The sequence below is a fragment of the Mizuhopecten yessoensis genome, unplaced genomic scaffold (genome assembly GCF_002113885.1).
Source record: "Mizuhopecten yessoensis strain PY_sf001 unplaced genomic scaffold, ASM211388v2 scaffold10759, whole genome shotgun sequence".
NCBI lineage: Eukaryota > Metazoa > Mollusca > Bivalvia > Pectinida > Pectinidae > Mizuhopecten > Mizuhopecten yessoensis.
In genome coordinates, this window is record NW_018408707.1 from 887,366 (window position 1) to 910,802 (window position 23,437).

The 23,437-nt window shown below is 37.0% G+C and overlaps 1 protein-coding gene across 1 annotated transcript in view; it reads right to left on the reverse strand.

Annotated features, from left to right (window-relative positions):
• Positions 1 to 16,071, reverse strand: part of LOC110462193 (VWFA and cache domain-containing protein 1-like) — a 42,772-nt gene extending 26,701 nt beyond the window's left edge. Inside the window, exons 1-3 of the mRNA XM_021516038.1 lie at positions 15,974 to 16,071; positions 2,742 to 2,895; positions 934 to 996 (exon numbers count right to left, since the gene is read on the reverse strand). Coding sequence (XP_021371713.1) covers positions 934 to 996; positions 2,742 to 2,876 — 198 coding nt within the window. The 5' untranslated portion in view covers positions 2,877 to 2,895; positions 15,974 to 16,071. The remainder of the gene's footprint in view (positions 1 to 933; positions 997 to 2,741; positions 2,896 to 15,973) is intronic.
• Between the last annotated feature and the right edge of the window lie 7,366 nt (positions 16,072 to 23,437).

Below are 23,437 nucleotides of genomic sequence, written 5' to 3' on the forward strand. Positions count from 1 at the left end.
TTTCACAATCATTTAATCCCCGTCATTTTTTTATAAATGTCCCGACAGGTACATTGTACTTTTCTTTTAATTCCTGCAGGTCGGGGATTGCAAAATGAATACACCTGTTGTTATCCATCCCATGTATCGTACCCATCGACTAAGGTGGGAACCCCCTGCAGAATTTGGGATTTGCTTTTGTGCCCTCAACTTAGGGACACAAAAGCGACCAAAATGAATCTGCTGCACCCTTTGCAATATTTGAGATCTTTATGTTTCTCTCTACTTCTAAATACCTTTTATTTTCTAATGCCTTGCCTGGCAACACCCCACTTTTTTGCTGTAGCATTGAGCGTTCGCCCAGGTGAGGAGGCAATGGGTTCTGTTTCCAGTCCGGGACATATCAAAGTCCTTAACAATGATAGTTGTTATTCCCTGCAAAACTTTTCTTTTCGAAAATGATTGATCAAAGCTAAAACTTTGTTGGAAAATCAGTTTTGAATGCAGTTTCATTTTCTGGCTGTGGTACGAGGATCTTACTCTGGCTCGACTCCATGTCGCCAGTTTAACTCAAGTTGTACCAGTATAATATCGACATTTCTTTGCGCAAAGTTCAAACTACGAAAGGCTTTTCCCTAATAATTACGTACAATACGCTTATTAGAGGTTGCGGTTGAGTTCTGCGTGCGTTAAAGTTAAACCAAAGTATCAGTATAAAACACGATGTCAAAAAAAACACCTATATTAAAACAGTGTAAATCTAGGCAGAAAGCAAACCATATGGCCTTTTCGTCAATTTAAGACTCATTAGTGTTACTTGTTTGTATTTTTATGTCGTATTACTGGGTGCAACGACCGCCAATTCATCAATGTCCTACTTTGTTGCAATTTGATGATACGCTAAAATTTGAGTGCACTTAAATAAGTATGCTTACAGTATATACAAAAACTTACTTTGGTTACCAGATCATGCCCGTTCACGTCAATCCTGTCGTAGCGCAGACTGTCGTAGTGAGCCTGAATATATAAAAAATGCAACTGATTTGGTGCGCAAGGCATGTATACATTTACAATTTTATTTAGTATATGCAACTCACCGTGAAGTAGTATTGTTGTAAAATAATAAAATGTTGAAATATTGTATTGGGAAAATGGCCAGTTATACGTCTAAAATAAAGTTCAAAAATGATTCAATAGAAACAGACGAGACCATAACATTACTTGGTATAGCTCGTCTCCTTATGAAGCAATCACTTAAAATACTTCTGGCATACCATTTTTATTAATGTTACATTATAACTAGAATGGCGTTGTGGTTCCCGAATGCATGAGTGCCTCAGGGATCGGTTCTTTGTACGTTGTTTTTAAACAATATTTCAACGATACAACACGCAATCTAGAAACTCTTTAGAAAAGAATGTAATGCATTCATGAAAGTTTTTTCTTATTATGGTCAATTCAATAGAACTTGCGGTTAGTGTTTAAAATCCACCCCAAGCCCCTTCCCCTTTATTGGGAAGGAAGAAGACACCCAATGATGGAAAGGTGTTGCCGAGAGACAGAGCCAATATTTGGGAGTACAATGTAGTTCCAGTATTATATTCTGATGAGCTTGTTTTGTCATGACTGTTTGATTATCCAGGAGAGCGATACCGACCCTTTGGGCCTCTTGCTATCGTTATGTACTACTTTCAACATGATTGCAACACGATACCTGTGCTACGGTCCAAGCACGTTCAGATTCGGGGGAAAGAAAAAGGTCCGGTATATCTCGCTGCATGGTATTGATAGAAGGTGGCTTGTGTGGGGCCCTGTATAATTGGTCGTTTTCTGGTCCGTTACATCTCACTGCATGTTATTGATAGAAGGTGGCTTGTGTGGGGCCCTGTATAATTGGTCGTTTTCTTTAACCAAAACTGACATTTTGCCTCCATTGCGACAATTGGAGTCTATACTTTCCTTTCTCGCTACTCTTTCTTGTCGGCAGCCGTTTTATATGACCGTAGCTGTTACGAGGACGTTAAACCCATACAAACTGCTTCTGCCCTACAGATCTTTTATCAATTTGATAGTATCCTGAACCTCACTGATCTAAATTAAAAAATAATGTTGTAAAAAGTTTCCAACACAAACTTTCTTGATCGCGCTTTTTTGAGAATCGAGATTTGTTATACATCGCGTTTTTGTTGTATGTTTTCCGTAGCGACCATTGGTAGGATTCACAGAGCAATTGTTTCCTATGTGATGTTGTTTTAACTCGTTCTGTTGATAGCGTAATTAAACATTGACATATGTAGACTTGGTCAGGAGTATGTTCGATAGGGAGGATAAGCTGTTTCAGCAAGTCTAATTTCGCAGTTATCATGTAAAAGTTCGGACTGAGAAAAAGGATTATCTTATCTATACCAAAATACCATCCATGAAATATTCACTTATATACATGTTAACATAATTTATAATAACAGATAAATATACACGAATATAAACAATATCGGAATGGCCAATCTTGAGAGCCGGCAATATTCATCTGTCATGAAAAGCAAACCAACTGTCAGATCTTGAGTGTTCAGTGTTAGCATATTGAAACACAAAACGTGTGTTTTTATTAAAGCTCGACAAATAATAAAGCAGCTAAAATGCTACTTTGTTATAATAGCATAACTTTATTTTAAGAATGTGTGCTACTGTGTCGTTGATAACTATCCCACCCTAGCTGTTGATAGGACGTTAAACAAATTAAAACCAAGCCAATCAGTCATTACCTGTAGGTCTTTTAAACCCATTCCCTCATTTGCAAATTTCTGTAAATGGCTTGCCAGTGCATCCCCGTTGAGATGTTGACAGAAACAAACACATAGGAAGGACAACGCTAGAAATAGTTGAAGATTAACGTCCATCTTTTCCAAGTGTTCCTACCTGCAAAACAATACGTGTAAATAAAATGGGTTCTGTTCCCAGGTGTGAAATGTGTAAATTTAACGGGCGGTTAAGTACTGGGAAACATGTCAGAACCGAAAATGGGACCAATATTTCCGCTCAATATACACAGTCAGATTTAGTAGGATATAAATTGACACAAAAATTAAATAATGTGTCTCTGTTAATGAACAAAATGTGTTAATAGCACTTACATATTTCAACAAGTACTAAATCTAATGGGGGACAATTACAGATGTCTCTCAAACTGCCCCCATAGTCGCAAAGATGCATCAGAAAAGGATCGCATTTACTAAATTTGAGTGAAATTGTGCAATTTCACAATTGCGACCAATCAGAAACCTCTGTGTCGTTGCTACGGCAACGAAACTTATGCGGTTTTATTTGCAGTCCCCTAACATTCCTATATACCAATTTTCATCAAAAATAAAATAAAATCTAAATTTCGACCAATCAGAAGCCTCAATGGGGTTGCTATGGCAACGAAACATATGCGGTTGAATTCGCAGTCCCCTTATACTCTTATATACCAATTTTCATCAAATCGAACAATATCTAAATGTCCACCAATTAGAAGCCTTCGTGTGGTTGCTATATGGTTGTTATGGCAACGAAACATATGCGGTTGAATTTGCAGTCCCTTAATATCCATATATACCAGTTTTCATCAAAATCGAACGATATCTAAAATTTAGACCAATGAGAAGCCTCCGTGTGGTTGATATTGCAAACAAACCTATCCGGTTCAATTTGAAGTCCCCTTGATTATTCCCATATATACCAATTTTTTTCAAAATCGAACAATATCTAAATTTCCACCAATCACAAGCCTTCGTATGGTTGTTCTGGCAACGAAACCTATGCGTTTGAATTCGCAGTCCCCTTTTATCCCTGTATATTAATTTTCATCAAAATCGAACAATAGCTAAATTTCGACCAATCAGAAGCCTCCATGTGGTTGCTATGGCAACGAAACATATACCCCTATATACCAATTTTCATCAAAATCGAACAATATCTTAATTTCCACCAATCAGAAGCCTTCGTGCGGTCGCTATATGGTTGCTATGACAACGAAACCTATTCGGTTGAATTCGCAGTCCCCTAATATCCCTATATATCATTTTTTATAAAATCATCGCACCGCCTGTCCTACACGAACATTCATGTAAAGTTTCGTTGAATTCCGCCCTACGGTTTTTGAGAAACATGTCGAAAACCTCGTCGGTGGAAGAAAGTGGAAGAAATAATAATAATAATAATACATGTAATAATAAGAAGAAACGGAGCAAAAACAATAACGTTCAAATACTGCTAATATTCTTGTTAACGTGTCCAAACGCAAGAAGGCAAATACGACAACATACCCTGTCTCCGGCACACACATCACACACACTCGCACGCATACATTACACAGATGGAGGCACGTCCTTAAATGACTACAATTGTTAATTGGACCAGAACATAAAACAGTTCACTGATCTTTCACTCTGAATAGACCCTTATATGATCCCATCAACTATCAAATTAATACTAGAAATACATAGCGGGAGGCGCTAACTTCAAAATTCAGTACGTTGTTGGAGAAGTCAAACTGAGTAAAAATTTCGCCTGTACCCTTTTGTCATTTCAGCCATTCAGGGTTCATCAGTGTACTAAAGGGCAAAACAATGATAATAATGTGATGAGAAAATAAAATGAACAACTTATGGCCCAAATAGTATATTCTTCAACTAGTATTTGATCAAACCGTTTCAGAATTATTTCAATATGCAAGGTCTCTATCTTCATGTGAGCTTACAGGACGTAGCTATTGCGAGGTCACTTAATCGTAAACTTTCCTACGAATAGGTGTTATAAGAAATTAAAAAATGTATACATTGTGGTATACGCATATAGTACGAAGTATTGTTTAATCAACTTAAAGCACGTATGTCTACTTTCAGCTTAATACCATAACATTACGTCAAATACACGTGTAGCTATAGTTGTGCATTCGTGTTGATGCATGTACCATTTCAACAGAAGACCACATAGTTAGCAGTTAGCTGCTTAATCTACCTTTAAAACTTTATTTTTGATACTACAAAGCTCTGCTGCGACATAAGACCTAACATTCATATCTACAGCATTTATGTTATTATGTGTAATTTAGATAGTTAGATAGCACTTCAAATTATACTTGAGCAGACTTGTTTCTGTATGGACACAATCGTCATTGAACTTTACACCAGTAAAACCCAAAAGCAAATATATAGGCTCTCCCTATATGACCCAAATTGTTAATAAGTTGCTAAACCATACCAAATTAAAACAAACAAATCGTATTTGACTTGCCAATTGGAGTGTTATGTCGGATGTGGTTCCGAAAACGACTTTGCATGGCTTAACACTCCCTTGCAATTCATAAAAAAGTTTCACACATATTTTTGTTTTGTTTTTGTTGCTTTTCAATACCATGCCTTTGGAAAAGATAATGAGTTCTATCCCTTGGTCCGTACATGTATATCAAAGTCCCCAAAATAATAGTTTTAATAACTTAAAATTTTACAAAAAATGGTAAACGGTTGGTTGTCATTATAATGTGACCAGGTTAAATACTTTGCTGGGTACTTTTGTCATATTTCAGTGAAGTAGCCCTCTAAAGTCGGCATCAGATCCACGCTATTGCAAGCTGACCAACATAACGTCTCCACCACACATACATAAATTAAACATTGGAGGTGTGTCCGTGAATGACCTTGACTGTTAATAGGACGCTAATCACATAAATACAAGAGGCCCAATGGGCCTACATCGCTCACCTGGTATTAATCGCACAGTTGTAACCTTAAAAATGAACTAAAATAAAACAACAGGTAAAATTTAAGTGTCTTAACTTAAAGTCATTTAAAAGAACCTGTTTAACGATTTAAAGACATTTGACCCCTTTGACTGTGAAAGTCAAACATGGACATTAAGTTGAACAAACATCATCACCCTTGACATTTGGTTATTCAGAAGAAGTTGTTTAATTATTTTTAAAGACAATTGACCCCCGTGACCTTGAAAATGGGGAAAATCTTCTATTTGAAAAAACTTGGTAGCACTTCATCCCAGCATGCTACTAGCCAAATATCATCACTCCGGACCTTTTGGTTTTTCAGAAAATGTTTAAAAACATTTCAACATATTTGACCTCTGTCACTGTGAATATAGGCGAAGATCGTTCATTTAATCAAACTTGGTAGCCCTTCATCAAGCATGCTGCTTGCCAAATATCATCACCCTGGACTTTTTGTTTATTCGGAACAAGTTGTTTGAAAGGTTTCAACATATTAACCATCCATGTGACCTTCAATATGAGCGAAGGTCATTCATATAAACAAACTTGGAAGCCCTTTATCCACGTACATGTAGGCCAAATATAACCCTAAACCTTAATCAGAGACAATTGACCCCGTAACCTTGAATATAAACTTAGGTCATTTGTATGAACATTTTTGTAGCCCTTCATCCAAGTATGTTAATGGCCAAATATCAAGATTTTGGGCCTTACGATTATTCAGAAAAAAAGATGTTTAAAGATTTCAAACATATTTGACCCCCTGTGACCTTGAATATTAGTCAAGGTCATTCATTTGAACAAACTTGGTAGCCCTTTATGCCAGGATATTATTGGCCAAATGCCATCACCCTGGTTATTTTGGTTATTTAGAAGAAGTTTGAAAGCTTTTTTTTTAGATAATTGACCCCCGTGACCTTGAATATAAGTCGTTTGAACAAACCTAGTAGTCCCTCATGCCAGTATGTTATTAGCCAAATATCATTATCCTGTGCCTTCTGATTATTGAGAAGAAGTTGTTTAAAGATTTTCATATTTGACCCATGTGACCTTGAAAATAAGTCAAGGTTATTCATTTTAACAAACATGTTAGCTCTTCATCATGCAAGCATCATACTGCCCAAATATCATCACACTGGATCTTTTGGTTATTCAGAAGAAGTTGTTTAAGTAAAAAAATGACGCCGGACGGACGGACGGACCACGGCAGCCAGCTGGGGAGTTAATAACTGATCCACGACCAGTGGTTTTAGTCTATGTGTTTTAGAAGCGACTAACGCCCCCCCCCCCCTTTTCATTTATGTTTTCAGCAAAGTGGAGCACTTAAGAAACAAAACATGATCTGCTGTCGAAATTGCAAGACTTTTTTGTTTTCCCTAGACATATATGACCTAAGCTGTCGTGAGGACGTTAAACCCAAAACAAACTAACAAAAAAAAAAAAATTGATTTCCATCCCCGCAAATAGCGACACAACGAGCGCTTCAATGGTGGTATTGTTCCAGAAGTGTTCCATTTGAAACCACCACAGCGAGAATTACGATGGTGTCGATAACAAGGTCAGTTTACTCGAGGATAAATGGAGAACAATACACAACTACTACAAACGCGATTACAGCGCTGAGAGGTTCAGATTTAAAGGCATGACATTACTCTACGTTATTTCTTCCGGGTACATAATTATGCGGTTAATTTGACTGGACTCTATTGCCACTAATCAACTTGGCACTCCGGAAGAGGGGTGAAATTACGTCACATTTATATCTGTACCTAAACACAATCTCTATTAATGTTACTGGGGGAAGTTAATAGTGGTATATGTATATACATCTGTATAGCAGAGTCAACACGTAAAGAAGTATTCTGAAATTATAGGCTTTACGCTAAGATAGATCGGGAACACAGTTAATAGCAAAACAGTATTGAGAACTCCAATGAAACAGTAGGGGAACGTATGTTCCAATGAAGGACACATCCCTCAAGAATAAACGTTTCCCGTCAATTGAAGTAATTTTGTATGCAGAAAATGTGTCGAATATAAAAAAAAATCAGCAGGATGACGTCATATGGGAAGAAAAGTCTAGCTTAGTAGTTGAATGCTCAAGAAATCTGACGACCCTGCTAACATTGTACCTGTGCATGTTCTAGTAAAGTGATCGTAAGAGGCAACTAATGTCGGGCTGCGTGTGTCTTAAAATATATGGAGAATACCTCTTCAGTCACAAATAAATCAGGGCCATACAGCAGTCGTTTGGTATTTTAAAAATTTGAATTCTGACAAACCTGTTGCTCGAAGAAAATGCTGCCTTTGAAAGTTTGAAATCAAATTGTCTAAACCTTGACATAACTTACTATAAATAGGAAATACTATCAGGCGTTTTTAGTGGGCTACTTGAGACACTACGTACAAACGGTCCTAAATAAGCTTCATATTAACTAGGGCTAGGCATTTTCTATGCAAAATAATTATGAATTTAAGCAAGCTCATTCGTTTAATTTCAATTTAGCACCCGTCTTCATTTCAATATTGTGAATAAGTTCAACCCCAGACAAAGCGAAATATTCAAAACGAAGTTAAGGGGAAGTTACTATGTATACGGTAAACGGAGGTGCAGTGGGACGTGGATCTTTAAATACATTCCTTTTCTGTTAAAATGTATTTTTCAGGTGTATGTCAACAACTTTAAAACGAGGCATACGGTAAGATTGATAAATATGTTTCTGAATAAATATATAATTAAAAGTTCACCGATTTTCAAATCATAAACATGTTGCTAGAAATATATACCATTAAGTATGCATGTCATGCGGCATTACAAATCATGTAAACCCAATCGTTTACCTGTGTAATGTAGGTTGATGGAGAGATACGCAGACATTCCTTTTATAACTCGATCTGACATATTTGCGTGGGCTAGATTGCTCGACCGAGAAAAAAGATAGACACAATCAACTTGTCTCTAGCAAAGCACAGTAATGGAAAAGCTATTATGCTTGGTAAATATACACCAACGTTAGGTCGTTTGAGATTTAACGACCTTGGGTGTTTTATTGAATTACCGTCCAACGTTAAGGTAAACACATGGTTTAATAAAATTACGCATAATCCGTTGAGGATGTAGTACATTATTATGTAAAATAAGAATCCTGGGTCACCATCTTATCGTACGTAAGTGAACGTCGTCGAATGACAGTATTAGAATATGTCAAATGTCGGCTCAAATATCATCCATTATATCAATTACCTCTACGGATACTATTTGTTTGTATAGACCATTTGTTGGGCCTAATGGTCTATCCTGTGTTGATGGGCCGTCAAACATTTATAATAATAATTATTATTATCTACGGATACTTCATTTTTAATTTAATGTATTGAAATTTGTCTTAACCGTATTTGCAGTAAATATTCTTTTTTTGGGTATAATCGATCCCCGTAGAATCTGGTATTTCTTCTGCAATGGGACATTCTTTTGCAATGGGGATAGAGTTGGGGACAAAGTGTGTTACAAGTGTCCTTACTATTCCAGCCAATCCGGGTCATCGGTCCAGAAAATTCTTAATCGGTTTTGATAAAACCTAGAAGCATGAGCTTCATAAATATTTCAGGGTTCGAAGGTCATCGTTACTATTTATAAGTATTTGTAAAACAAAAAAATGAAAAACGTTTTCAACGTATGGTAGAATCGATCGTTGGATAGAAAACCCGTGATAAGATATTTAAAACAACAGGACGTAAATATCAAGAAAAAAATATGTTTTGAACAGTCACCAGAATGAGGAAACAACTGTGACAAAGATCGTCAGATTAAAGTGATAAGTTGTGCGATAGGGTCTGGTAGTAAGGTATTTGTTTGTGACCATAATAGGGTTTTGTGTCCTCTCTCAGAGACATGTAACGTAAATTAGTTGTCCATCGGCTATTTCATAGTGTCATAGGAACCCCCTACAGAACCGGGCATTTACTTTAGTGAATATATTTTTGGGAACATAGGAGCGACCAAAATGTATCTGCTGCACCCATTGCAGCGTTCGGGATCTTTAAAAAAAATAAAAAAAGGTAAAACACGTACCCGGATGCTTTAACTGGTGCATAGCTAGTCCCAACTATATAACGACAGTCTATTAAAACTCTGTTAAATTCAATGCCTTAGAAGATAGATAAATATTCTTTGACGGTCGGGTCATTGGCAGAACACTTAAACGCGGTAGCAACTCTAATAGATTCAAAAACAAACTGCATCTTGGCTCGTGACACGCGTAGAACACAGGCATTTGAGTTTAGACGTAAGAAAATAAGAGTGAGAACTGATTAAACACAGGCCTGTTTCGGGAGGCTGATCTGCCTCTATATACACTTTATCAACATTCAGGTTCCGGAAAGGTGCTTTTTTGTAATTACTTCTTGTTTTACTGATAGATTTGAAAAGTCACCCTCCGCTAAAAAGTGGCGACGAATAAGAGATTTACGTTCCTCGTGTCACTTGGGATCATACAGTTAATAGAAAAATGACGTTCTGAAATACCAGAACTTTTTTGGTTTATCCATAGGTGTAGATAAACATTTGATACCTTAACGTAAAGAGTTTGAAAACTTTAAACGAAATTGTCAAAACTTGGCCATTCTTAAAACGAAATGCGTATATCAAATAATAATAATAATATACAGCATTTAAATAGCGCCCTATATAATTTGTAAAATTACTCTGAGGCGCTTTACAACATATGGAAAATAGTAACGGTTGTAATTGTGAAAACAAACAACAAAGGCTTGCAATCACTTTCATACATTTATCAAGCAATGTGCACATAATTGAACAAATAAAAGGGTGGTATTTACATGACGTCTTTACAAAGATTCTAAAATGCAGACGTGAAGAGGTGAGTTTTTATGTCCCTCTTGAACTTGTCCAGGGTATTCGACTTCCTAATAGCAGATTCTGACTCTAACCGCAGTGATCTTGACGGCTGATACAGGGTAACAAGTTCCTGTAGGTACTGAGGAGCTGTTCCATTCAGTGCATTGTATGTGTATACCAGAATTTTGTACTGCGACCTGTATCGTAAGGTAACCAGTGCAACAAATAAAGCGCAGGTGTAATGTGCTCTCTCTTTCGAGTACGAGTAACTAGCCGTGCTGCAGTGTTCTGAACCCTCAACAGACGACTAGTTAGTTTGTCAGATATACCACAGAGCAGGGCGTTACCATAATCCAACCGAGAGGTAACAAGTGAATGCACTATAATCTTGCATGCATCTGCAGTTAGAAACTGCCGAATACAGCCGATGTTCCTGTTCTGGTAGTAACAGGATTTGGCAATAGCATTCACTTGTTTCTCCATGTTCAGAGAACTGTCAAAGTACACCCCTAGGTTTTTTACAGCTGGAATAGTCTCAACAGTTCTGGCACCAACCTTGAGCTGGGGAGCCATTGTTTGCTGACACTTTTGAGAAAAGACGATTAGTTCCGTCTTTTCCTGATTAAGTTTAAGCATGTTGGCGTTCATCCAGATACTGTAATCTGTCAGACAATCTTCCAGACTTTCTGAGACTGTATTTCAACTGTCCTATGGTTTTATAACCATGTACATTTGTGTGTCATTAGCATAGCAATGCTAGCGAAAGCTATGGCGAGACAAATCTCTCCAATCGGTTTGGAGTACATACAATATTTTCGTGGTCCTAACACCGACCCTTGAGGAACCCCGAAATCTAGTACTTTGTCATGTGAGGTGGCAGAACCGATGGCAACACACTGTCGTCGTTCACTCAGGTATGACTGTATCTAGCATAGTTCGGTATCAGCCACTCCATAAGAGTATTCCAGACGTTTATAAAGTATGCCATGGTCAAAGACGTCAAATGCAGCTGACAAGAAAGGGAAAGCGCCCGATCTACATCATCATCATTATCTTCATCAATTTCTTTCATTGTGTATATTCCTCTAATTAAAATCACATATCAAATCATCATTTACGTAATAGCATTAGTTTTTTGTTTCATAAGACAAGAAGTTATTCTACAAATGCTTAAAAATACCATCAGAGGTGACTAATGCGGAACCCCCTGCAGAATTGGGAATTTGCTTTTTTACCCTCAATTAGGAAACACAAAAACGAACACAATAAATCTGTTGCACCCATTGCACTATTTGGGATCTTTCTATTTCTTTCTACTTATAACTCTCTTTTATTTCCTAGAGCCTTACTTGGCAACAACTCACTTTTGGTTTTAATGTTAACATTCGCCAAGGTGAGGAAGGCAATGGGTTCTGTCCCCAGGCAGGGACATACCAAAGTCCTTAAAAGTAGTAGATGCTATTCCCTGCTTGACGTTCAACGTTTGGGGTAATAGCAACAACTGGCGCACCCGTTGTCAGTATAATGTGACCGGGCGGAGTGATGTGCTGGGTGCCTTCGGCATGGTATTTTAGAGAGATAGCACCATCACAAGGAGACAAGTTCACCAGCATACCCTGTCTCCGGCACACATACACACATGCACGCTTACACAACACACATCGAGACACAGTCTTAAATGACCATAGATGTTAATAGCATGTTATAAACTTTAATGTTACTGCTGTCGAGGATCCGTTAATCATGAACAAAAAAACTAAAAAAAACTAAACAGGTCATATATTGTCTTTAACTGGTTGGAATAATGTGCTTGGTGCCTTCGGCATGGTATTTCGGTGAGGTAGCATTCTAAGTCGGCATTTGAGTCGCGCTCTCTCAAGGAGGCAAGCACACCAACATGCCTCCAACACACAACCATTGTACACACAAGCACGCATACCCTACACACATAGAGAGTTATTGTTTAATGACCTTAGCTGTTAATAGGACGTGAAACAAAATAATACAAAACTGAGATGACAGCTGATCTGTGCTATCAAAATATTTTAATTGCATATGTATAGCTTGCATTAAATCAGAATATGCAGTTAAAGTTATAAAGTAATAAACAAGGAAGTTGGTTTCGTACTGTTATCTGACGGAATGGGACGTATTCAAATGCGTTCACCTGAAATAATTTAATTACACCATACCATTCCTATAGAATATGATTTAAAACGTTAATGCGTCGTCATGAACTTATCGGGCCGTAACATAAGGTAGAAAGTCTGTTTATACACAGGTACAAGTCTGCAACGATATTGTTTAGATGTTGAAAAGATATACACCGACTTTATTAAACATCTATTTATGAATGCTTATATGTCTCTTATATCCGTGCTGTCAAATAATTATATTGATCGGTACGTAAACTGGGGAGTTGTATAGAATTAAGTGAATTGCAAGTGTGACAAATAAGGAAAAAAAGGAAATGTTTTAGGTAACCCAATCAGAACCCCAATCTTCAGTAGTCATTAGAATGTGTCAAATATTTAAAAAGTAAACTTCCTCTTTTTCGTCATTTAAAACATCTTAAACTTGGTATCGTGTTAATTACGTTAACAGGAAGTATTCTTTGCTAGCGCTTTTAAACATTATGTCGATCACGATGGCAGCTTTTTTACAAGTTCATAATGATATCCAGGTATGTTTTCTTCTTTCAATATATGTGTGACTCCTGACACTATTGATAGAAGTTAATAAATGACCCTCGTACATGCCCATTAAAAAGGTCATTGCTATCAATTAAGCTACACAATATGTTAACTGATGGGTATATCCGCCTTGAATAAAATAAAACATGTTCATGCACTGAACCTTTCTAATCAAGCTGTTGATTTGATTGATTTAATATTGATTAATCGATTGAATGATTTGTTTAAATGGCTACATCATCAGTAGAAAATAAATCCACTTGGATTACTAATATTTTGATGGTTTTACTCTCAATGTTACACCAACATACGTTGTCTCCGGCACACATACACACATACACACATGCACACATGCACACATGCACACATACACACATGCACGCATTCACACATACACACATACATACATGCACACATACACACATACACACATACACACATACACACATGCACACATACACACATGCACACATACACACATGCACGCATCCACAGCACACATGGAAGGTGCGTCCTTAAAAGACCTCAGTTGTTAATAGGACGTTAAACAAAATAAAACCAAACAAAACTCTCAATGTTTGTTTGTATTTATACTTTTGTATATGATTATAACAACAGTTGAAGTATACAATTTGATATGAGAATTGTTTTCAGATCTTATCTATATGTATTGGGAGAGTGTCATGTCTTTGATGTATCGTACGAGCGGAAATCGTTACTTGTATTATTTATATCAGGTCATTCATATCTACCTTAACGACACATATTGCAAGGCATATGTTTCATCACTTTCAAACACTTCCAAATTATTAATGTTATCAATAAACATCAAGGCGGTTTTCGTTCATAGCTATCTAAACGGTTGAACCGGTTAGACCAGAGTTGTTCATTTATGAAATAAGGTCGGACCTAGTAATCTGATGCTGCTTACATGCTAGCCTTGACAACGCTCTACAAGGCCTGCATAAATATTTACAGGTCCACTAGTAATAATACCCGAAAATTGTACATTTAAAAATAAACAAAAAGGCCCCAATTTTGTTTTTGGCTGAGTTACTCCCTATTATTGGTTCAAATAATGATATATGTGCTTTCTGAAAGGCATTCTACTTTCTCCGTTCCTTTAGTCCTTTAATATCGATGAGTGTTGCCTTCTGGAGGCATAGAGCTATCTATATCATATATATATAAGACATTAAACCAAAAATATTCTATTTGTTGTACGTATAAATTAATCACTGACAAATTCGCACATGGTTCAAATAATTACCAAGGGGACATGTTTTGTACGCATGTGTATCTACCATTCATATATTGCCAATTCTTATTTACTCAAATGTGATGACAAGCGTCAATGCATAGCATGTCAGGAACCATTTGCATTAAACACTCGATATTAGATTGCATTGTTCTTCAACCAACGCGACGTATTTTTTATGATAATATAACAAATCTCAATACGATAAACGATAAATCGCAACAATTCTATCCTACCTAAAACTGTTGTCCTGTTCTAAAAGATGTATTTTACCATAGCCACTTTGTTTTATTTACCCTTTATTGGCCCTAAATACCTCTTCTGTGTCGGCGGTTAAGAATTCAATAATTAACTAACTATCCTTCCTTTCATTTTTGCAGCTTTCATTTCCAAGGTATTTAACTATTGAAAGAACGTGCAAAGATCTTGCTCATGATCTGCGTAAACAAAACAAAATCCCGAGAAATAAAAACTGAACACATAACAACATTTGCAAATGAATTTAAATAAAGTTTACCGTAAATTTAACACTAGTTTACCCTTACGTTAAATACTTGTAAAAGCTGTCTATTCTTTATTTTATCAGTTATATATATAGTTATTTATATTTATTTTTAAACTGATGTTCGTGGTAAATATATCCCTAGTTGTGCCCTTTTGCTTGGTCGGTATTTGGAGAAAAAACAACAAAAGAATGGTTTGTATATCTTACGTGCAATTATATTCGTGAGCTACCGCATAGGTATGGTAGTATACAGGTAATGTAAGCAATAAAAACCGGGTGTTGTACAAGCCTCGTAAGCAATACCGACAGTATGATCCAATAAGGGCACTGGATCGAAACAAACGTTCGATTGATGCACATTACTTATAATAATAGATATATGGACAAATAAGTAAAGCGACAGTACAGGCATAGGAATTTGTAAAATTTCAGGGCAATCCACCCTTTATCACGACAGAAACATGAACAGTTACATCACAACATAAAAAAACAAGGTAAACAGTTACCATGAAACAATACTACAGTAATACAATAGTAAACAACATCAGCATAGTGTACAAGGAATAACTGGTTTTCTATGTTAGGAATTTTGTGATGTAGTACCGTTCATGGTGACCAAACAGCCTATCATATCCAACATAAGTCTGATGAGTATAACATGCATTTTTGTCACTTGATACTGGTATTTAAATATATTTAAGTATAGTCACTGTGACGCAGTGTTGAATGTTAAGCATTACACCACTTATCCTGTTCCGTCTTCACACTACACAGTACCTTCACACATCATACTGCCTACTTCTTAATCAGCGCATATTGACACATTGAAATATATTATATGTGATTTCACAAATTGTATTATCACAGAATCTAGACCATCTATCTATAATTTGTTTTGTTTATAAGTATAAACACTTACCATGCTACAGCTGCGTCTCGCCTCTCTACAGGGAAGTAGTTATTGGGCAAACCCGCTGCTATGTTTGGCTGTAGTCCAAAACCATTCAGGCATGACGCTATACCCGGTTTATCTTAATACACAAAACATATGTCTGTGGGCGTGCTTCATATGTTCAGAAATTTAATCTTTTGAATATGTGTAACGTTTCGTTGACCGAACACTTCAAGTTTTGTCAGCATATCGGGTACTTCGAAAATTATGATGCAATAACAATTGTTCAAATGTTTCTGGTCTGAATTTTGAATTTTTGTAATCAAACAATCAGTCGAATAGTGATTAAGGTTCATTATATTTTTTCTAAATATGTGACGTGTTGAAAACTGGACATTACAATTATCACTTACAAGACTACCTGAGAAGCGACACACATGTATTAGTATCGCCTTTTCACATTATGAAGGTCCTCCGCTGTCTTAACAAAGTTGTGAACTTCAGTACTCAGTACTCTTGCGTCACACATTCCACCCATTGGAGTGGGTTACCAGTAAACGCTACCTTAGTTCATATAGGGATATAACGCATTTAGATGTGTTTTTTTCAGCGGGAATGTTTCCAAACTTGATTAAATTAGTATGCTGTGATGACAGTTCGATGGTACGCAAATCTAGACCTTGACACAGCCCTAGAATCCGAGAAGTGGGCCCAATTTAATATCAAATCAGCTATCAATTTCAATTTCAACAGCATGCGTCGGACCCGGATATGCTAAAATTAAATACTGCATCATTGAATGTTCCTCATGGGATTTAACATAACATCTTGATTGTCTGGATAGTCTTTTCAAATAAATTTAACACTATTTCCGTTCGTTTTTGTCTGGTTTGAACAAATCTTCAGATAAATGTAGCTCATGCAGGCACTGTAATAAAAGTACACATAATACAAGGTGTAGCAGGCGAACAATATTTTAATAGTCATGCGTTTCATTTCATCTCTTCATTTATCGGCGTGACATAGGAAGGGTAAGCTTACATGTGTTGTGTAACATCGTATGACGTTCATGCTCAGTGGTCTCTAGAAAAACGTTTTTATTTATGCTATATTTATTAAAACAACCTCCGTACTCCTCATTCCTTTTGCATCATATTGTCGTCGTTGAAAAGCGTTTTGGCAACAGAAGGTATCATAAATATAACTAACACATATCTCAGTATTATTTAAATTTGAATATTTTAACAGATAAAGTATTCATTATAATTTCAACTTATAAATGAGCTTGCTGGCAATTAGAAACTGGATTCTTTTATAGAAAATATCTAGCCGAAATTGCCATTAATCTTCCATAGTGTTGTTCGGATGTAGTGTTTCAAATTAGTACATTATAAATCACAACCCAAAAGCACAGGTATTATGACATATAATGGTAGTCCCTTTTAATACTCAGTCACTGTAGGTAGGGCGTAAGAATTGCACCTGCTGCCCCCATTACATGGTAGTAAGAGGCGACTAAACTTTGGATCTTATCTTTTCTCTTCTTTCTAAACAACATTCTTGTTCCTTATGTCTCCCTTGACAATGCCTCACTTTTGGACTATAGTTGAGCGTTCGCCCCTGTGAGGAAGGCTTTGGGTTCTGTCCCCTGGCCGAGACATACAAGAATCTGTAAAAATGGTAGTTTTTACTCCTGCTTAACGGTCAGCAATTTAGGAGTGGGACGACTGGTTCGCCCGTTGTCAGTATAATGTGACCGGGTGGGGTGTCCTGCTGGGTGTCTTCGCAGTGTTCCAGTAAGGTAGCACTATAAAATCTGTTCCGCGCTATCACAAGGAGACAAACACGAACATATCGCAGACTCACAAAACACACACACATACACTACACGCATCCATCTTGCACACAAGGGAGACCGTCCTGAAATGACCATAGCTGTTGAAAGGACGTTAAACAATACTAAACCAAACCAAAATGGATACTAAACGTATTAAAAAAAGGAACGTAAGACACACACATGTCATTGCACAATTAAAATTTAGTAATACATACGGCACGTCAATACAGCTGCCTTACCCTTCTCGAACTCCATCCTGCAGGTCGGAGATAGAGAAAAAGAATGCATCTGCTTGTAACCCACTGCATGTATCTTAAGTGGCGACTAATACGCGACCCCACCCTGCACAATTTTCTTTTGTGCCCTCTACTTGGGGACACCTTAGCTGTTAATAGGAGGTTAAACAATATAAACCAATCCAAACCTTCTAGAACTCATCGATAATGCTGATAATGCTAGGCGTCCTTTGTTATATGAACATTGAAATACGGAGAGTATTGGTTCATTTTTAATTATCAATGAGTACATTATTATGAACCATGCCACTATTGGAAGGAGATATCCGAGTCCATCAAGCTTACGGTAAACTTCAGGGACTAAGAAAGCCACCAGCAGAGCCTTCCTCCTTATATCTTGAAAGGCGATCATAACACACGCCAATGGCATTGCACTTTTGAAATATTGTAATATATATCAAAGTTTAAACAAACGAATTTTTATGATCCTTTAAAATGTGTAAGGTGATGCGAAAGAGGCCCGGTAATAAATGAGATCCGTGCCCAAAAAACGGAACATGAATAACAAAAATATTGCAGGGTAATACATGTTACAACCGATCTAGGAACAATGTTATTCACGGGTGAGTAATACTGCAAGTAGAAGTGTCCTATGTAGGCTTACCTAAACAGCCTGTATCACCCCAAATTATATATCAAACAGAAACCTGTTGTTAATCATGTGAAAACTATACCAATAATAATTAAGATAACGTTTATGTTAGCAGCATACAACCCGTTCTTTACCCTATCCGTGCAGATACGGTGAAAGAAAAGTTCTACTTAATCCCACTGCACAATCGTAGGAGGCGACTATGTGGCCCCCTGCAGAACTAGGGGAAATTGATATTAATGATTAAAATCCAACCGAATTCATTTGAGAGAAAGAGTGGACCTAATGAGGGACGAGTGTTGCTGAGACACAGAGACAATATTTGGAAATAGGTGGAAGAATAATTCTCCATGGTTGCTTTATTATCCATGTGAGCGATTCAGACCATCTTTACCTCTTATTCCGTCTTTGCGTATTGCAGAGTTATCTGCTCTTGAGAGCAGGTATTGATTGTTACGTCATTTGTTTGTGAGAGTAACGTCATCAATTTTTGAGAAAACGACGTAATTTTCTCACACAAACCAATGACGTAACAATCAATTCCTGCTCACAAGAGAAGATAACTCTGCAATATGCAAAGACGGAATTGTTGTCTTCTTTTATTTCTGTCCTCGTTCTCTTTCTGGCAGTATCACCTTAGGCATCCGTCCTCATATGATCCTGACTGTTGTGAGGACGTTTAACACAAACAAACATATATTTAAACAATAACTGGTTGTCTGGATGTAATTATTGTTGATATAATTACAAGTGGCCTCTGGCAAATCCCATAAAACCCGCTAGGGTTTTATGGTAGATATGCCAGAGGCCACTTGTAATTATATCAACAATAATTACATCCAGACAACCAGATATTTTTTATATTTACATGTTTTTCTTTTTTAAGACATATTCCTACAAAAACCATTTGCCCTGCCTTAAAATACATTTCAGGCGGCCATTTTGTTTGTTTACATATTCCTACACCTGAAACAGGCAGTTGTAATTATAGTCGAGCAGTTGTAATTATAGCCTATATAATTACACTTGCCCTCTAACACTGTTGTAATGGGATGGCGCGGGGGCAAATGTAAATATAACCCAAAAAACATCTTATAGCCAAATAAACAACAAAGACATTTACCAATGACGTCTTACTACGGTAAGCGAGCTTGGCTCATTAAACATGAGCGCAGGTAACATTCGATTTCGTGTAATACAATACTAGCCTCTGTGTACATTAACAATAGTTAAATGAAATCGGCGTTATTTATTATGGGTGCCAAGGTTGCGAAGTAGCAGTGCACTGGCAGGACTTAATAAAACTGGCCTCGAAAGTAATTACAGTTAAACAGGCAGATTACTTGGTTAGAGCCACAGTCGAGAGTTCATTGTTGGAGTATCGGTCATGTCATGTGGCGTGTTTGCTATATCCTATTGCTTAACATGTATAAAACTGTTATGTAGTTTGTGAAGTTAATTTTGTATTTATCATTTTCTTTATATAAGAAGGGGGTCTGCAATATCTATTTACTTTTAACATATTTTTCTGCTTTATGCAATGATGTCAAGGTACTATATATGTATTTGTTTTATGTTTTATAATTGAAATTAAAAAAATGTTTCCTCAAATGAGAAATATTCTATTTCTTTTTTCTCAATTTCAAAGAAATTTTAAATGACAGGTTCGTTGAAAGTTCAAGAATGCATGGATTTCTTTCAATAAATGTTTAATTAATTAAATTTTATGGCGGTAAAAACGTGGTTATGGCGGTATTACCAATTTAATTAATTAATCATTTATTGAAACATTAATTCGATTTATACTACAATTTCACTTAGTACCAGGATCCAGATGTTATAGCTATGCCGCAAAGTTAAAGTTTCCAAAACGTAGTTACAGTATTTTGGCAATAATACGGTGATCATTAACCAGCAATTTTGCACATGCATAAAGGAGCCTAATAATTAAGATATTTGAATAGTTGAAAAGTCTGTAGTTAATTGTTCGATTTTAAATTACGCCACCATTTTGCAGATAAGAATATGTGAAAATGAAAATATTATTTACCAAGTTCTAATTTATTTTCTGCATGCTAATTATCGGATTGCCTTATGCTTCAGTCTCTTCAATTCAGAAATTGATTTGCACTGTTTTTTTAATACAACCAAGTAAGAGTGTCGTGAAATGTGTCTATTTGAAAGTTGTATTTAACTTTAAGTTGAACCAACGATACTGAATAAATAGACCCTAACAATGTCGTTGAAACACCGATCATTTTATCCACCCTGTCCCCGTTGTCATCATCGTTGCAGTAGTTTTGTTGGGTCTTAGACTTTTTATGACAAAATTATGTTCATATGCCGTGTCGTAATACACAGTGTTCCTTAAGTAAGAGTCAGTTTGATCCCACGCATAGGTAAACACAATTACTTGCTTTGAAAACTTTTTATGTTACCCCATTTATCTTTGTTCAATATTTACTTTTAAAGCCCGATATTTGATTCACTCGATTTCCTTTCTGCACGTTTGAACCCACTGGTTCGGGGGCATAAACAGGCCTACTGTATCCAACCGCTTGTGTATCGTTTGAGACGATTTATGCAAGTGCGCTTTAAAGTCGGCACGAGATCCGGGATCCGCACTATCACAAGGAGGCAAGCACACCAACAAACCCGTCTCCTGCATACACACACGCAGGCACGCATACACGTGGAGGCACACCCATAAATAACCTTCGTTGTTAATAGGACGTTAAACAAAATAAAACCAAACCAAACCAATTAAACCAGTCCTGCAGAATCGGGGTTTTTCTTCTGTCGTCTGCTTAGGGGATATTGATGAAGCCAACACTGATCTGCTTCCCCATAGCATCATTTGTTATACTTTTTGTATTTGTTTATTCTCTGTACAAAAGGAATTGGGCAACAGGCATAGCCTATATAGTCCCCCGTCTGTGCTTAGGGATATTGCAGTTACCGAAATTGATTTGCTGCCCTCATTGCAATAGTTGAAACCTCTATTTTTTTCTTTCCGTTCTTCAAATCACTATAAAGTCGGCATCAAATCCGCGCTATCACAAGGAGGCAATCACACCAACATACCATGCCTCCAAGTAGGGCGTAAGAATTGTTCCTGCTGCCCCAAATTGCATGATCGTAAGAGGCGACTAAATTTGGGACCTTATCTCTTCTCTCCTTTCTAAATAACTTTCTTTTTCCTAATGTCTCCCTTGACAATGCCTCACTTTTGGCCATTTGTTGAGCGTTCGCCCCTGTGAGGAAGGCTTTGGGTTCTGTCCCCTGGCCGAGACATACCAAAGTCTTTAAAAATGGCAGTTTCTACTCCTGCTTAACGCTCAGCAAATAAGGAGTGGGACGACTGGTTCGCCCGTTGTCAGTATAATGTGACCGGGTGGGGCGTCCTGCTGGGTGTCTTCGGCAGTATGTTTCAGTGAGGTAGCACTTTAAAGTCGGCATCAGTTCCGCGCTATTAGAAGAAGACAAACACGAACATATCGCAGCCTCCCAAAATACACACACATACATTACACGCATGCATCTTGCACACAGGGGAGGCCGTCCTTAAATGACCTTAGCTGTTAATAGGACGTTAAACAAAATCAAACAAACAAACAAACCATGCCTCCAGCACACATACACACATACACACATGCACGCATACACAAATCACATGGCGTCACCTCTTTAAATGGGCTTAGCTATTTATAGTGCGTTAAACAAAACAATACCTAAACCGAACCCTGTCTCCAGCACACATACACACATGCACGCATACACAAATCACATGACGGCACCTCTTTAAATGGGCTTAGCTATTTATAGGGCGTTAAACAAAACAATACCAAAACCGAACCCTGTCTCCAGCACACATACACACACGCACGCATACACAAATCACATGACGGCACCTCTTTAAATGGGCTTAGCTATTCATAGGGCGTTAAACAAAACAACACCAAAACCGAACCCTGTCTCCAGCACACATACACACATGCACGCTTACACAAATCACATGACGGCACCTCTTTAAATGGGCTTAGCTATTTATAGGGTGTTAAACAAAACAATACCAAAACCGAACCCTGTCTCCAGCACACATACGCACATGCACGCTTACACAAATCACATGACGGCACCTCTTTAAATGGGCTTAGCTATTTATAGGGCGTTAAACAAAACAATACCAATACCCGAACCCTGTCTCCAGCACACATACACACATGCACGCATACACAAATCGCATGACGGCACCTCTTTAAATAGGCTTAGCTATTTATAGGGTGTTAAACAAAGCAACCCTGTCTCCAGCACACATACACACATTCACGCATACACAAATCACATGAAGGCATGTTCTTCATGTGTGTTGTGTATGCGTGTATGGTAGATTTGCCAGAGGCCACTTGTAATTATATCAACAATAATTACATCCAGACAACCAGTTATTGTTTAAATAATGTGTTATTTTAATTGTATTTTTATACGTTTGTCTTTCTTTGTTATACAGATAATACGAATACATGTAAAACTCTCAGGATAATTCTTAACAACTAGAAATGGCCCCGTTCCACAAATAGGTTCAGTTTTCTAATATTGTTTTATACTTTTAATAATGTATTAGTGAATGTTTTTTATTGTACTCTTTATTTAGTTATCTCCGTATCCATAAATACTGAGTAAGATCAGATTTACATCATATGTTCAATATCACATGTGTATGCATATACGTAAGTATGATGTAAATCTAGAGATTATGTAACTTT